Genomic DNA, 17,333 nt, shown 5'->3' on the forward strand with positions numbered 1-17,333 from the left:
ACCTCTTGTTAACTCTACCCCATGGATAAATGATGACATCATGCACTTAAAAAGGATATGCAGGAGGGTAGAGCGGGAATGGAAAAAGTCTCAGCTTCAAGTTCACTACTTATTTCTGAAGGACTTATGGTCTATCTTTAACAATAAACTGAGGAATGCTAGAACCGAATATTTTAAGGAGTTAATAACTAGAGATGGGACGATCGATCGGCTATGTATCGGTATCAAATGTAGGCGATTTTGAGAGCCGATTGCAAACGGCTAAAGAAACAGTTTATGGTCTTCGGCTGTATGTGCGGACAGAAAACATGTCGTCAGTCTGGCAGTTTTTTACCGTCAATGAGACGGACTCATCCAGGGCGTTTTGCAAAATTTGTAACACTAATGTGCCTCGTGGAGGAACCAAAACAAAGAGATTTAACACGACTAATCTAATACGGCATTTGAGAGTACACCACGCGGCTGAATACAGTGAGTATCAGAAAACAGCAGAGCTTGCACGGGAAGCTAGCACAAAACAAATAACCCAGAAAACCGTGCAAACCACATTTGACCGGTACGAAAAGTACAGCGGCAACAGCCAAAAAGCTAAAGGAATCACAGCCAAAGGTGTCGTTGCTCTCCCCATTCGAAGAGCTAACTAAAGAAATCAGCGCTTCCACTGCTACCGCTGCTGACGTGATACCCTCCATCAGAGCCTTAAAACGTTTTCTCCAGAAAACTTCTGAAAACGATCATGGTGTCAAAACATCAAAAACTACCCTTTTGGAAGCAACCGAGCAGCGATTCAGCACCATAGAGGCAGAGACCCTTTATAGTGTGGCTAAATATATAGCTGTTTATAGCTTTATAGCTGTTTAAATAGCATTTTTAACTAAATTCTGCCCTTTTATGCCTAAACATATACAGAAAAGAGTTGATATTATTTATTTTATTAGCCAGGTTTAACGTTTACCGTATGTGTTCTTTTTAAATGCCAGATACAAGGACCGTTATTTCTCCGGTGAATTCAAAACACAAGCAAGAGAGCAGCTCATGGATGTGTTGAGTGCGCAAACAAAAAGGGAGCCGTGTTCTGGTGAAGAAATGCCAGGACCAAGTCAGATAAACACAGACAAGCCAACAGAAAAATCACAAATAGATTCCTTGTCTACAATGTACAGTGAAATACTGGAGGAAAGCATGGAGGTTCAGGAGTGCAACAGTCCGATCGCATCCCAAGTGCATTGCTATCTTTCAGAGGCTACCATCCCACGGAGCGCGCAGGCACTAGCGTATTGGAAAAGCAACAAGTACCGCTTTCCCGCTCTTGCCGAAGCCGCTCGAGCCTACCTATCTGCACCGTGCACAAGCGTGGATAGTGAAAGATTGTTTAGCTTTGCTTCAAATATACTGACTGAAAAGAGGAACAGACTGTCATCCCAAAAAGCTGAGATGTTACTCTTTGTAAAAAAGAAATATGCCCTTAAAGTTTAACTTTAAGAAGCAGTAAGTCCATTGGGCAGACGGGACTTTCCCCCTTTATAACAGACCCAGTTGTTTAGTTCTAACGTTCCATATTTTATATAGCTGCTTTTATGTTTTATGTAAAATCAATTTAAGACTTTCAGTGACGCTATGCCAAAAACATTTGTTTAATTTGCTGTTTTTTTAATAATTCAATATCTACATTTATTGGTTGTAGTTTTTCGTTAAAATAACCCAGGGTCTAAGTTTAATGTAATTGACTGTTTTTAAAATAATTAATGGTTTTAATTTATTTGTTTGATTTACTGTTTTTTTCGTTTTATTAAAGGCAACGTTTAATTATTGAAGTATTGACTGTTTAATTTACTGTTTAAAAACAATTTGAGTTCGTTTTAAAACAATTTAAGATCAACATTTTTCGTTTTAAAATAACCCAGAGTTTGAGTTTAATGACTGCAGTTTTGACTGCATTTATTTAATTCACTTTTTTCGTTTTAAATTAATTAATGCTCTTAAAATAATCATTGCAATTTTGACTGCATTTATTTAATTAACTTTTTTCGTTTTAAATTAATTAATGCTCTTAAAATAATCATTGCAGTTTTGACTGCATTTATTTAATTAACTTTTCGTTTTAAATTAATTAATGCTCTTAATATAATCATTGCAGTTTTGACTGCATTTATTTAATTAACTTTTCGTTTTAAATTAATTAATGCTCTTAATATAATCATTGCAGTTTTAACTGCATTTGTTTAATTAACTTTTTTCATTTTAAATTAATTAATGATCTAAATATAATCATTGCAGTACTGGCTGTATTTGTTTAATTTACTTTGTTTATTTACTGCTAATTTTGTTAAAGATATTATGCTGTTTCACATAAGTTTGTAAAAAAAGGCCAAAAACCAGTTTAGACCATGTTTCATGTCTTGCTTGCGCTAAAAATAGCATGTTGCCCTGTGTGGCATATAGCCCCGCCCCCGATCGGTATCGGCTATCGGCCGATCGCGTTGAAAGGAGATCGGCGATCGAAATCGGCCTCAAAAACGCTGATCGGTCCATCTCTATTAATAACTGCAAATAAACACAACCCAAGGATTTTGTTTTCTAGGATAGATAGTCTAGTAAATGGGGTAGCGGTGAACACAACTAGTTCTGAGATCGACCCTGAACAGTTTTAAAAGTTTTTTTTGGATAAAATCACAGATCTTAAAAGTAATATAATAATATCTCCCTCTACAGATTATGAAGTTGTTCCTCAGAGTGGGGGGGCTGAAATTTTAAATCAGTTTTCTCCCATCTCTTTAGAGGACTTAAAAGAAGTTGTGTACTGTTTGCATCCCTCAACCTCTCCTGATGACATTCTCCCGGCTTCATTTGTGAACAAGGTTTTTTATTTTGTTGGCAGTAATCTTCAATCAATAGTGAATTTATCACTTAGTTCAGGATGTGTGCCAGATTGTTTTAAATTGGCGACGGTGGAGCCTATACTCAAAAAACCTGGTCTTGACCCAACAAATTGTGAGAATTGCAGACCAATCTCAAAGTTACCTTTCCTTTCGAAAATTCTGTAGAAAGTGGTGGCAAAACAGCTGTTTACTAGAAGAAAACAGTATATTTGAGAAATTTCAATCAGGTTTTAGGCAGAAACATAGCACAGAGACAGCGCTTGTGAAAATCTTAAATTATCTTTTAATGAATGCTGATGCTGGTGAGGTGTCTGTTTTGGTTTTGTTGGATATTAGTGCAGCCTTTGATACGGTGGACCATACTATTTTGATGAAGAGGCTGCATCAGTGGGTTGGAATATCAGGATCTGCATTAGATTGGTTTGTCTCATACTTATCCAATAGAACATTTAGGGTATCTAGTGGAGATAGGTTGTCTTCACGCGCTGATCTTTTGTGTGGGGTTCCACAGGGATCAATCCTTGGTCCCATTTTATTTTCTTTATATATGCTCCCTTTAAGAAACTTGATACGTCGTTTCAATATTTCATACCATTTTTATGCTGACGATACACAACTTTATCTCTCTGTAAAGAGAAATGACTTCAGTAGATTAGAGAGTCTAACTGAATGTATTCATGCAATAAAGGATTGGATGAGCTGTAATTTACTCAAATTGAATGAGGGAAAAACTGAAGTATTGGTTCTGGGCCCTCAATATGTTGCCGACGACCTAAAGAAGGGACTTGGGTCATTGGCTATACAGTCAAATCCTTACCCCAGAAATCCTGGTGTTATTTTTGATTCTGAGCTGAATTTCTCAATGCATGTAACAAAGCGTCTAGATTACTGTAATGCTCTTTTTACTTGTCTGAGTCAAGGGGAAATGGCACGGCTGCAATTGGTCCAAAATGCAGCTGCCCGAGTACTCACTAAGACTAAAAGACGGGAGCATATTACCCCCATACTGGCATCGTTGCACTGGTTGCCTGTTGCTTTTAGAGTTCAGTTTAAAATCTTGGTTTTAACATTCCAGGCGGTGCATGGTGATGGACCAGATTATATTTCTGACCTCTTAATTCTGTATTCCGGTGCCAGGGCTCTGAGGTCCTCCAGTCAGGGGCTTTTAGTTGTCCCTAGGACAAAGCGCAAACAGAAGGGAGACTGTGCATATGCTCCTAAGTTGTGGAACACCTTGCCCTTGGATATTAGACTTGCTGGGTCAAAGGAGATTTAAAAAAAAAAGGCTTAAGACATATTTTTATACCTTGGCCTTTGAGAATGGACTCTAGATGACGTTTCCTGTTTTATGGTTTATTAGATGAAGCTGCACTGTTTGGATAATTTATGTCTTTTTATTTCACCCATGGATGTATCTGGGTTGTTTTTCTGATTTTATATGTATTTTATATGTGTGTTATTTCTTTTATTCATATCATATCTTACTGATCTTATTGATTGTGAAGCACTTTGTAGCATTGCCTTAAAAAAGTGCTATATAAATAAAGGTTTACTTACTTACTTACTTATGGTACAGTACAGTATCAGTAGCTGACAGCAGGCCCCGATGGCATCCCTGCTGAGGTGCTGAAGGCAAATCCAGCAGACACAGCAGAGATGCTACAGCCCCTGCTGAAGAAGATTTGGGAACAAGAGCAAATTCCAGAAGACTGGAAGCTCGACTACCTGGTGAAGCTCCAAAAGAAAGGCGACCTGTCCCAGTGTGGCAACTGGTGGGGAATCATGCTGCTTTCCATTCCCAGCAAGCTGCTGTACAGAGTCATCCTGGAGAGACTGAAGGATGCCCTGGATAAGAGACTAATATCAGAACAGGTCACATCATCACGCTGCTCATCATCATCGAACAGTCCATCGATGGCAGTCCCCGCTCTACATGACCTTCATGGATTTTGAGAAAGCCTTTGACAGCATGGACAAGGAGACCATCTGGAAGCTGATGCAACACTACAAGATTCCACCCAAGTTCATCAGCATCATCCAGCAGATATTAAAGGACTCCACCTGCCAGATCATCATAACGGAAAGCTGACCAGCCTCTTCACAGTGAAGACCGGAGTGAGGCATGGCTGCAATCTCTCGCCCTACAATCTTCCTGATGGTCACTGACTGGATCATAAGAAGAACAACCAACGGCACCAGTACTGGCGACTTTTACCAAGCAACTCAAAGACCTAGACTTTACTCTTCTGATCACATCACTCTTCTGTCCCACAAACAACAACATGCACAGGCCAAACTCACACGGCTTTCTGGAGAAACAAAAAAAGATTGACTTGAAGATAAGCACCAGGAAGATGGAGGTGAGTAAGATCAACAACAAGCAGAACCTCCCTCTCCAGCTGCGGGAAGAGAGCATCCCAGAGATTGACCGCTTCACATACTCTTGGGAGCGTAGTCAACAAGGACGGCGTCGCAGATGAAGACGTTCGAAGCCGAGTCAACAAAGTCAGGCTCACATGTGGAACTCTGAGGCACTGTCCCTGCGCAGCAAGATCTACATCCTCAACACCAATGTGAAGGCAGTCCTCCTGTACAGGTCCGAGACGTGGTGAGTGACAAACACCATCACCCACAAGCTTCAGACCTTCAGTAACAGATGCCTGCACCACATCCTTAACATCAAGTGGCCTGAAAAGATCTCCAACGCCGGTCTGTGGGCAAAAACCATCCAGAACTCCATCAGCCAGGACGTGAAGAAACGGAAGTGGAGTTGGATTGGCCATACCCTACACAAACCGGCCGGTAACGTCACAAGACAAGCCCTGGACTGGAATCCACAGGGGGAACGCAGAGTGGGAAGGCCAAAACAGACATGGAGGAGATCATTCAAGGGCGAGACAAGAGACCTGTCATGGACCCAGCTGAGGAGAAACGCACAGAACAGAGTCTGCTGGAAGGGTGTGGTTCTGTCTCTTTGCTCCACAAGGAGCCTCCAGGCATAATAATAATGAATCAGTAGAAATAATAAGAGAAAGTGGATAGTGGGATTAGAACCTGTACTGTACCGTACGGTCCTGTGCTGATACACTCCAGTCTGGGTTTAAGTTTTAATCTAACCTTCAGTTTCCTCCAGTTGTTGAGTTTCTTCTTCTCATATTGATGAAATTTCAGATGAAGGATCCATAATCCCTGTGGTCATCTCTGAGGAACACCTCACCCCAGAGGACCAACAGGATGAAGGTTTCCAGATGAAGCCTGTGAAGAAGGAAGAAGCTGAAGATAAAGATGAACTCAGTAAGATGTTTCTTTGGGTTTTAATTTATAAAATCTCAGTTTGGGTGAACAATGTGTTTCCTTTCTAACAATTACTAACAATCTTTATTATTTATAATGTTATAAATGTGTTTTATTATTTATAATGTTATAAATGTGTTTTATTATTTATAATGTTATAAATGTATTTTATTATTTATAATGTTATAAATGTATTTTATTATTTATAATGTTATAAATGTATTTTATAATTTATAATGTTATGAATGTGTTTTATTATTTATAATGTTATAAATGTATTTTATTATTTATAATGTTATAAATGTATTTTATTATTTATAATGTTATAAATGTTGTTTATTATTTATAATGTTATAAATGTAGTTTATTATTTATAATGTTATAAATGTATTTTATTATTGATAATGTTATAAATGTATTTTATTATTTATAATGTTATAAATGTATTTTATTATTTATAATGTTATAAATGTATTTTATTACTTATAATGTTATAAATGTATTTTATTATTTATAATGTTATAAATGTATTTTATTATTTATAATGTTATAAATGTATTTTATAATTTATAATGTTATGAATGTGTTTTATTCTTTATAATGTTATAAATGTATTTTATTCTTTATAATGTTATAAATGTATTTTATTATTTATAATGTTATAAATGTATTTTATTATTTATAATGTTATAAATGTATTTTATTATTTATAATGTTATAAATGTATTTTATTATTTATAATGTTATGAATGTATTTCATTATTTGTAATGTTATAAATGTATTTTATTATTTATAATGTTATAAATGTATTTATTATTTATAATGTTATAAATGTATTTTATTATAATGTTATAAATGTATTTTATTATTTATAATGTTATAAATGTATTTGATTATTTTCTGCTTCAGAACTGAACAAGGATTTATCCTGCTCCTCATGTCCACGTTCCTCTACAACCCAAAATCACCTCCACAATCACATCAAGAGCTGCAACCATGATAAATATGATGCGCTGGTGAAGATTAAGACTGAACCTGAGGATCTGACGCCAACCAGAAGCTCCAGTAATCAGCAAACGTCCTCTGGTACTGTCAGCATTAACACCTCTCTCAGTCCCACACAGGAAGAAGGAAACGTCTGCTCACAGTGTGGGAAGAGCTTCAGGTTACAAAGTGAACTCAAACGACACCAGCGCATTCACACTGGAGAGAAACCGTATCAGTGCTCACAGTGTGGGAAGAGTTTTAATCAACAGAATCATCTCAAAAAACACCAGCTCATTCACACTGGAGAGAAACCGTATCAGTGCTTAGAGTGTGGGAAGAGTTTTAATACACAGAGTAATCTTAAAAAACACCAGCTCATTCACACTAAAGAGAAACCACATCAGTGCTTACAGTGTGGGAAGAGCTTCAGGTTACAGAGTAAACTCAAAATACACCAGCGCATTCACACTGGAGAGAAACCATATCAGTGCTCACAGTGTGGAAAGAGTTTTACCCGACTGAGTTATCTCAAAGAACATCAGCGCATTCACACTGGAGAGAAACCATATCAGTGCTCACAGTGTGGAAAGAGTTTTACCCGACTGAGTTATCTCAAAGAACATCAGCGCATTCACACTGGAGAGAAACCGTATCAATGCTCACAGTGTGGGAAGCATTTTTATCAACAGAGTGCTCTCAAAAAACACCAGCGCATTCACACTGGAGAGAAACCATATCAGTGCTCAGAGTGTGGAAAGAGTTTTAATACAGTGGGTAGTCTCAAAGATCACCAGCGCATTCACACTGGAGAGAAACCGTATCAGTGCTCAGAGTGTGGTAAGAGTTTTAATCAACAGAGAAAGCTCAGAAGACACCAGCGCATTCACACTGGAGAGAAACTGTGTCAATGCTCACAGTGTGGGAAGAGTTTTAATCAACTGAGTCATCTTAAAAGACACCAGCTCATTCACATTGAAGAGAAACCGTATGAGTGCTCACAGTGTGGGAAGAGTTTTATTACACAGATTCATCTTGAAATACACCAGCGCATTCACACTGGAGAGAATGCATATCAGTGCTTACAGTGTGGAAAAAGTTTTATTACACAGAGTCATCTCAAAATACACCAGCGCATTCACACTGGAGAGAAACCGTATCAGTGCTTAGAGTGTGGGAAGAGTTTTACTCATCAGTCTCATCTCAAATCCCACCAGCTCACTCACACTGGAGAGAAACCGTATCAGTGCTCAGAGTGTGGATACAGTTTTAATACTCGGAGTAAGCTCAAAATACACCAGCGCGTTCACACTGGAGAGAAACCGTATCAGTGCTCACAGTGTGAAAAGAGTTTTACTAATCAGAGTAATCTCAAAATACACCAGCGCATTCACACTGGAGAGAAACCGTACGAGTGCTCACAGTGTGAAAAGAGTTTTACTCATCATAGTGCTCTCAAAAAACACCAGCGCATTCACACTGGAGAGAAACCGTATCAGTGCTCTGAGTGTGAGAAGAGCTTTAATATACGGAGTGACCTCAAAAGGCACCAGCGCGTTCACACTGGAGAGAAACCGTATCAGTGCTCACAGTGTGGGAAGAGTTTTAATACACAAGCTCATCTCAAAATCCACCAGCGCATTCACACTGGAGAGAAACCGTATCAGTGCTCACAGTGTGGGAAGAGTTTTACTACACAAGCTCATCTTGTAAAACACCAGTGCATTCACACTGGAGAGATTATTGTTTAGTATAAATGAACCCACCGGCTCTGCGTTCACCTGCTCAAACACTCACACACCTTCACCTGAGCTCTTAATCGTGTGTGTTTCATTAAGTGAGTGAGCAGTTGTGTGCAGGTGAGTAAGTCAGGTGATCAGGTGGATTAGTTCTGTATCCAGGGTGTTTTAATGTGTAAATATAGAGAGGATGTGATGTAATACTGATCTGCAGGAAGTGCTTACTGAAAATAAATGAATGGATCACTTTGTTGTCTCGTATTGACCATCCTGTTACCTGTTATGGTTTAGGGTTAGGTTTTGGGTTTGGGTTTGGGTTTAGGGTTAGAGTTTAGGGTTAGGGTTTGGCTTAGGGTTAGGTTTTGGGTTTGGGTTAGAGTTAGGGTTTGGGTTTGGCTTAGGGTTAGGTTTTGGGTTTGGGTTAGAGTTAGGGTTAGGGTTTGGGTTAGGGTTAGGTTTTGGGTTTGGGTTAGAGTTTAGGGTTAGGGTTTAGGGTTAGGGTTAGGTTTTGGGTTAGAGTTTAGGTTTGGGTTTAGGGTCAGTCTTGAGTTTTCGTCTACATCTGCTTACATTCTTCCATTCTGTTCTTAGCAGAGGATTGCTTTAAACTCATAGTTTCCAGATCAGGATCAAAGATGGAACATCTCACCTTATTGGTGTCATCATAGCACTGACTGTGGTGGATGAGTAACCCAGGATTCTTGGAAGATCACTCACTGGTTCAGCATTTAGCGGACGTTTTTATCAAAAGTGACTTGCAGTACTGAGACAGTATACAGTCTGAGCAATTGGGGGTTAAGGGCCTTGCTCAGGTGCCCACAAGAAACATGATATTTACACGTTTTCATTGTGTGTGTTTTTTTTTTTTTTTTTTTGCATTAAATAATGTTGTGGGTTCATAAGGAATTAATATGATTGTAATGGTAATAAATGTAGTTTTTTTTTTTTTTTTTCAAATAAAGAATTTGTAATTTTGTTTTTAAGTGTAAATGATTTGCTTGTATTAGAATCACGTTTCTGGGTCATTGACGTGACGTGCCTGTCCTACTGCATTTTCTTCAGTTAAGAAAATTTTTAAATGCATAAAAAAATGCCATATGTATGTGGCATCTCTCCCATATACAGTGGTGCTTGAAAGTTTGTGAACCCTTTAGAATTTTCTATATTTCTGCATAAATATGACCTAAAACATCATCAGATTTTCACACAAGTCCTAAAAGTAGATAAAGAGAACCCAGTTAAACAAATGAGACAAAAATATTATACTTGGTCATTTATTTATTGAGGAAAATGATCCAATATTACATATTTGTGAGTAGCAAAAGTATGTCAGCATCTCTTATGCCTCCCTATGGCTGCACTGTGGTTATGGGCATGAACTGAACAACAGCTCACATCAGACAAACATACAAACAACATCCACAGATACAGGATACAGTATATATAAAAAAAGCTAAAAAAAATAAAAAAAATCAATCACAGAAATATCTATGTACATGTAAACAATAATGGTTGGTGTTTATTATAAATGATTATGAATTATTGAAGAGTCTGATTGTAGCTGTTAGGAAATACTTCCTGTAGCGTTCAGTTCTGCATCTAGGAGGAATCAGTCTATGAAACACCTCCAGGGTATGAAGTGGGTGTGAATGGTTTGTGATTATTGAGTTAAGCTTTATGAGTATTCTTAACTCTGCTTCCTACTGAACTGAATCCTGTTCGGACCCAATTTTGGAGCTGGCTCCATAATATCAGTACACGATACCCCCTCAACCCCCCAAAATCAGTTTGAGTATTGTACAAGTACTTACCAATACTGTCACTTTTAAGCAAATACTCAGTAATGATAGTCCCCCGCCTGCTTTGTGTAGTCCATGAATCATGAAGCTTCCTCAACGGTCCATCTGTGGCACCTGCAGGACATTAGAGGCAGGAATTTGCATTTGCTTTACCCCTTGTGTCTCTGTCGTAGGTGACCCAGTTTCATTCTGTTCACTCATTCCCATCCTGGTTGTTCTGGTTTAATAGGTTTTGTATAGGAATCAGGACGAGAAGGTTTTGTTGAATGTAAGAAGATGAACAGCAGCTCAATCTATCAGATTTCAGGTGCCATTTATTTTTGACTTGAGATCAGATCATGAACTCATACACAGTTTATCTTACATTCTTTCTTTTATTCCACATGATGAAGGTTCCTCGACGTCCTCACGTGTCTCTTTAGTCTGTGACCCAGATGATAAGCATCTTCCTATTTAAATCCAGGTTGTTTTGTTTTCTTATGGGATTTGTATGGAAATCAGGTCGAGCAGGTTTTGCTGAACGTTCAGCCCAAAAGAAGAAGAGGATGAAGAGCTCATTCAGTTTTAGATTTCTAGGTACCATTCGTTTTCTGCTACAATAACTTGTGGACTCCTGACCATGAACTTGTTGAACGTTCTGTTCTAAAACCATGAGCATAATTCCAGGAAGAATTTCTGTACTGAGTAAAATGTGGCTAATAGTCAAGTTTATTTGTATAGCACCTTTAACAATCAAAGCATTTCTACAGACTCCAGGACAAAAACCCCTAATGAGCAAGTAAAGAGCAACAGTGGTGAGGAAAATTATCCAAACACTAGAAGCCTTAAGAGAAACTGGATTCAACATGGACCTTTGTCCTAAACAGGTTTAAACAGGTTTATTAAGGACAACAAAACAAAAATAGGAAGGAGCAGTAAAGAAACCAGGAAGCTGGGAATGAGGTTAGTGGAACCGGCGGGGACGAAGGAGACAGGAGTGGAGAGAAGGTGCCAAGGAACCGGCGACCAGGGAAAGAAAAAAAGGAAGGAATCCCAGGGAAAATATTCAGAAGAGCTGATCTCTGTTGTAGTGACATCAACAGATGATCTGGTTTGTTTGTTTATTAGGATTATAACGTCATGTTTTACACTTTGGTTACATTCATGACAGGAACGATAGTTACTCATTACACAAGATTCATCAGTTCACAAGTTTATATCGAACACAGTCATGGACACTTTAGTATCTCCATTTCACCTCACTTGCATGTCTTTGGACTGTGGGAGGAAACGGGAGGACCCGGAGGAAACCCACGCGGACACGGGGAGAACATACAAACTCCACACAGAAAGGACCCAGACCGCCCCACCTGGGGATCGAACCCAGAACCTTCTTGCTGTGAGGCGACAGTGCTACCCACTTAGCCACCGTGCCGCCCCAGATGATCTGGTGAAGAGTGGAGAGAAACCAGGGGTTTGTGAATGCTGGGTAATGAGGAGCAGATTGGGATTTCAGGTGTACACGATTAGCAATGGGGGAAATTTACTGGTTTAAGAGTGAATCTGGGGCAGTTCCCTTCAGGGCCACCAGATGCCGCCAAAGCTTCTCTGAGTGGAGCTTAATGAATACACATGCATAGGTGGGGCTCCTACCAGTACCCCCGTCTTAACAGGCGCCTCTAGGTGACCCACCTGACTTGTCAGAGTTATCCCAGTGAAACTCCTGAATGAGCTGGAGATCCAGAATAGCCGAGCGGGAAACTGTAGTGTTCTTATAATAAAAGTGACCTATCGCGAGATCACTTACGAGACTAGAGGAATATAGAGACAGCCATGATTAACATGCAGGGGTTCTGAGTTGAATGTGTTGTATTAAAAACCACAAAAACGGACACTGCTCTCGTGCGTGTGATTCCTAAAACACCACAACTGGCGACGAGGATGTGCCCGACAGCATAGCAGGACGGAATTAAAAGCCTTCCCAGCTGTTGACGGACCCGGAGCAGAAATAAAAGGAGCTACAAACGTCGGTGCTACGATTCCTGATTTTTACTGGAAATTCGACAACACTCTTTCTGGGAAGTGAAATAAGTTTTCTGTGTAATGCCAAAACGTTTAATGATCGGAATTGAGCGTGCATATGCCAGAATTACTGCTCACGGGACCCGTTAGAAGCCTCGTTTGAAATCGAAAGTAAAAATGGCTCATGCTGTCCCGCTCGGTGGGCTCACGCCCCCGAAACCATTAGACACTGTTGGCGAGCCTGAAACTTTACATCAACGATGGGAAATGTGGAAGAGTGAACTTGAAATATACATCGTGGCATCAGGAGTCGTAAATGCTGCACAAAAGCGAGCTGTGTTATTGCTAACAGGAGGAGAGGGACTGCGTGAGATATGGAAAAATTTCACTGACGAGCAGAAAGCCCACCAACCCGCTGCTGATCAGCAACCTGCACGAGATGTATATCAAGTAGCCATCCGACTCCTTGACAACACCTTTGCATTAAGGGAGAACATACCAAAAGCCCGTACAAAATTCTGGGAAACAGAGCCCAATGCTGGTGAGACAATAAATAATTTTATCACTCGCCTCAAAGTACTAGTGAAAACATGCAACTTCGATGCTGAAGCTGATAACCATGTAAGAGATAAAGTACTACTGCACATTAAAAATTCCGAGTTAAAAGGCAAATTATACAGAGAAGATAATCTCACACTGGATCGCCTTATCCAAGTAATTGGCTCATACCACCACAAGGAGGCGCTAATCCTCAGATCTCCAGCAAATACAAACCATGTCTCTGGTAGAGCATGGTCCAAACCAAAGCACAAGGCACCATCACAGTCAGGGTGCTACAAGTGTGGTGCACAAGGACACATAGGTCGCGAATGCATCCGATCCAAGAACCACAAGTGCAGCCACTGTGGGAAAAAGGGTCACTTTGATGATCTCTGCTTCCACAAAGATAAATACAAGTCAAATCAGGATGACATGCCGAGTCCACAGGGTCGTAGCAGAGCTTCAGGTCGCAGCAGACATGATCCAAAGCAAAGCAAAAGTCGAAACAAAAAAAGCCAACATAGGGTAGAAGAAGGAGAAAACAATGACTCACGGAGTGATTCTGAAGATCTCTACCTATTCAGAATATCTAAAGCAGAGGACACCCTGGATCTGCGCCTGAACGGTTTCACCATAGCCATGGTGATAGACTCTGGTGCTCACCACAACACGCTGTCCAAACATGATTTTAAAAGATTACAGAAGGCCAGGCCCGAAGTCAGTCTACAACCCGCCTCCACAAAACTGTATTCTTATGCCAGCAAACAAGCCCTCACGCTTTTAGGCAAATGCACACTTGAAGTTGAAGTCCCAAACACAACGCGGCGTGCTACTGCTTCATTCTTCGTGATACCACAAGCACAAGCGTCACTCCTGAGCAGCAGAACCAGCAAAGAGCTAGGACTGTTGAGAATTGGCATTAATGCGAACATCCTGAGCTGCTCTGGAGCCGACGTATGGTCAAGTCTACGCACTAAGTACCCGCAAGTCTTCACTGGGCTGGGGAAACTCAAGAACTACCAGCTAAGACTGAAAATTGATCCAGGCGTCACTCCAGTCATTCAGGCCGTGCGAAGGATTCCCTTCAACCGAAGGCAGCGCGTCATCGAAAAATTACAAGAGCTAGTGGACCTAGACGTCATTGAGCGAGTGTCAGAACCAGCTCAGTGGGTGAATCCGCTAGTCACGGTGGAGAAAAGGCCAGAAAATGACCACAAACATGGAGATGTGAGAATCTGCATTGACATGCGAAGAGCCAATGTGGCCATCGTCCGAGAGCGTCATCCCGTGCCTACCATCGACGAGACAATCCAAGAAATGGCCGGAGGGAAATACTTTTCCAAAATTGACCTCAACATGGCGTATCACCAAGTAGAGCTCCACCCCGACTCCAGAGAAATCACAACATTCGCTGCACCAGGAGGACTCTACAGATACAAAAGGCTCTTATTCGGAGTGAACATGGCCTCAGAAAAATTTCAACAGATAATCAGCCAAGTTATCAAGGACTGCCCAGGTGCATATAACATGTCTGACGACATAGTCATAGTTGGAAGCACAGAAGCTGAACATGACACAAGGCTGGCTACTGTGGTGCACCGGCTAGCTGAAAGAGGACTGACGGTAAATGAAGAGAAATGCCAGATCAGACTGACATCCATCAAGTACATGGGTCATATCCTATCACAAGATGGCCTTAAAGTGTCAGAAGGAAAGGTCAAGGCCATCGCTCATGCTCCCCCACCAACTGACGCGTCACAAATGCGTAGCTTCCTCGGATTGGCCCAGTTCTGCGCAAAATTCATCCCGCAGTTCGCCACAATAACTGCGCCTCTCTGGGAACTCACTAAGCAAGTTGCTGAGTGGAAATGGGAGAAGGAGGAACAGCGTGCGTTCGACCAGCTCAAAGACGCTTTGATCGACGCCCCCGTCATGGCATACTACTCAGTTGGAAGACCAACCAGAATCACCTGTGACGCTTCCCCCATCGGCGTAGGCGCCATCTTAGAGCAACAACAGACAGACGGAGTCTGGAAGCCAGTGTATTACGCCAGCAGGAAGCTCACACCCACTGAGACACGCTACTCTCAGTTTGAAAGAGAAGCTCTCGGAGTATTCTGGGCCTGTCAAAAATTCAGCTTGTATCTCATCGGATGTGAATTCAAGATCCTTACAGATCACAAGGCGCTTGTGAAAGTGTTGTCACCTAACTCACTCCCTCCATCAGCCAGAGTGGAACGGTGGTTGCTGTACCTGCAACAGTTCACATACCAAGTAGTCCACATTCCCGGCAAAACCAACAAGGCCGACCCCCTGAGTCGTCAACCCGTTGGTCATCGCGACACAGCTGAGGAGAGAGAAACAGATGAGTACATCTACAGCATCATCAAAGATTCCACACCTCATGCTCTAAACCCCCGTGAGATCGAGCAGGCTTCAAAGAATGATCCGACTATCTCCAAGCTACGCCAAGCCATACAGAAAGATGACTGGACCTACTTTAAAGGCACAGCATTCCAGGCGGTCAAAGATGAACTTTGGACGGCTGGACATATGGTCATGCGAGGAAACAGGATCGTGATTCCCGAAGCCCTGCAAGAGCATGTGGTACAGTTAGGACATGAAGGACATCAGGGGATTGTACGAACAAAAAACCGACTGCGAACTAAAGTCTGGTGGCCTGAAATTGACAAAATGGTGGGAGAGCAAATAAAGCGATGCTACCCATGTCAAGTGATCGGCAAGAACGCTCCACCAGAAGAGTTGGAGCGTACGCCATTGCCGGACCAGCCCTGGACTTATTTGGCAGTTGACCTGCTAAGCATCTTTGAAGGTAACTACCTGCTGGCTGTAGTTGACTACTACTCCAGGTGGCCCGAAGTTGCCTACATGAAGATCACCAATGCCACCAATGTGATTAATGCTCTCGAAATGATGTTCCAAGTACATGGCTATCCCAGGTATCTGAGAAGTGACAACGGACAACCGTTTGCGTCCAGAGAGTTCCATGATTACCTCACCGCGCATGGCATCATGCAGCTGAAAGGAGTACCATACTGGCCTCAGTCGAACGGGGAAGTGGAAAGATTTAACAGAACAATTCTGAAATCAGTGAAGATAGGAAAAATTGAAAAGAAAGACTGGAAAGTTGCACTGAAAAGTTTTCTGTTCCACTACCGGACCACTCCTCATGCAGTCACAGGAGTGTCCCCGGCAAAGCTGTTGATGAACAGAGAGCTCCGCGACAAACTGCCAAGCTTCACCGGTATGCCGGCTGACAGTGATGAACCCCATGCAGCTGTTTCAGAGGAGATTCATGACAAGGACGCTTTGCACAAGTTGAAACGAAACATCGCTGCTAATCAGCGAAGAGGAGCCAAGGATCAGGAAATAAAACCAGGAGACACCGTTCTTTGCAAGAACCTACACAAGTCCAACAAGTTAGACCCCGACTTCGAGTCGCAGCCATATGAAGTCATCAGTAAACAAGGAAATGCAGTCATCATTCAACAACCCAACAGCCTACCCAAAATGAGAAATGCTGCTCATGTGAAGAAGTTCAACAGTGATGTCAGTCTCAGCGCCCCCTCCATACCAAATCCAGTCACCACACCAGCTGAGTCTGTCCCAGTCACCATTCCCGTGCCCACCCATTCCCCCCCCTCCATTGATCCTGAGCCCATGACAGCAGTTCCGACACCTGATGTTCCTGTGAAGTCGACTCGTGTCCGGTCTCCGCCTGTATGGCAGAAGGACTTTGTGATGTCTACCTGACCTCTGACTTTGAAAAAAATAAGGACGAAAAAAAAAAGAAAAGAGGAAGAGAATGGTTTTGTTGTTTAGAACAAGGGAAGGGTGAATTACTTTTAAGTTAAGTTCAACATAGTATAGCTGCATTGCAGTAGATATGATTTATTTTCTTTAATTCTACCTCCAGGAATTTCGTTGTTAAAAAGAGGGAAGATGTAGTGTTCTTATAATAAAAGTGACCTATCGCGAGATCACTTACGAGACTAGAGGAATATAGAGACAGCCATGATTAACATGCAGGGGTTCTGAGTTGAATGTGTTGTATTAAAAACCACAAAAACGGACA

At 41.2% G+C, this 17,333-nt stretch overlaps 2 protein-coding genes across 2 annotated transcripts; both read left to right on the forward strand.

Moving 5' to 3' along the window:
- Positions 1-7,265: 7,265 nt before the first annotated feature.
- On the forward strand, positions 7,266-9,224 carry LOC134300208 (zinc finger protein 658B-like; the record flags this gene model as incomplete). The annotated part of the gene is made up of 1 exon (XM_062984909.1): positions 7,266-9,224. A coding segment is annotated over one exon (1,644 nt), but the record flags the coding sequence as incomplete, so codon positions are not given.
- A 3,650-nt stretch (positions 9,225-12,874) lies between these two features.
- On the forward strand, positions 12,875-17,011 carry LOC134303342 (uncharacterized protein K02A2.6-like). Its single transcript, XM_062988724.1, has 3 exons — positions 12,875-12,928; positions 13,050-13,147; positions 13,822-17,011. The coding sequence occupies exons 1-3, from the start codon at positions 12,875-12,877 to the stop codon at positions 17,009-17,011; spliced, it is 3,342 nt and encodes a 1,113-aa protein (XP_062844794.1).
- Positions 17,012-17,333: the final 322 nt, after the last annotated feature.

The sequence above is a fragment of the Trichomycterus rosablanca genome, chromosome 2 (genome assembly GCF_030014385.1).
Source record: "Trichomycterus rosablanca isolate fTriRos1 chromosome 2, fTriRos1.hap1, whole genome shotgun sequence".
NCBI lineage: Eukaryota > Metazoa > Chordata > Actinopteri > Siluriformes > Trichomycteridae > Trichomycterus > Trichomycterus rosablanca.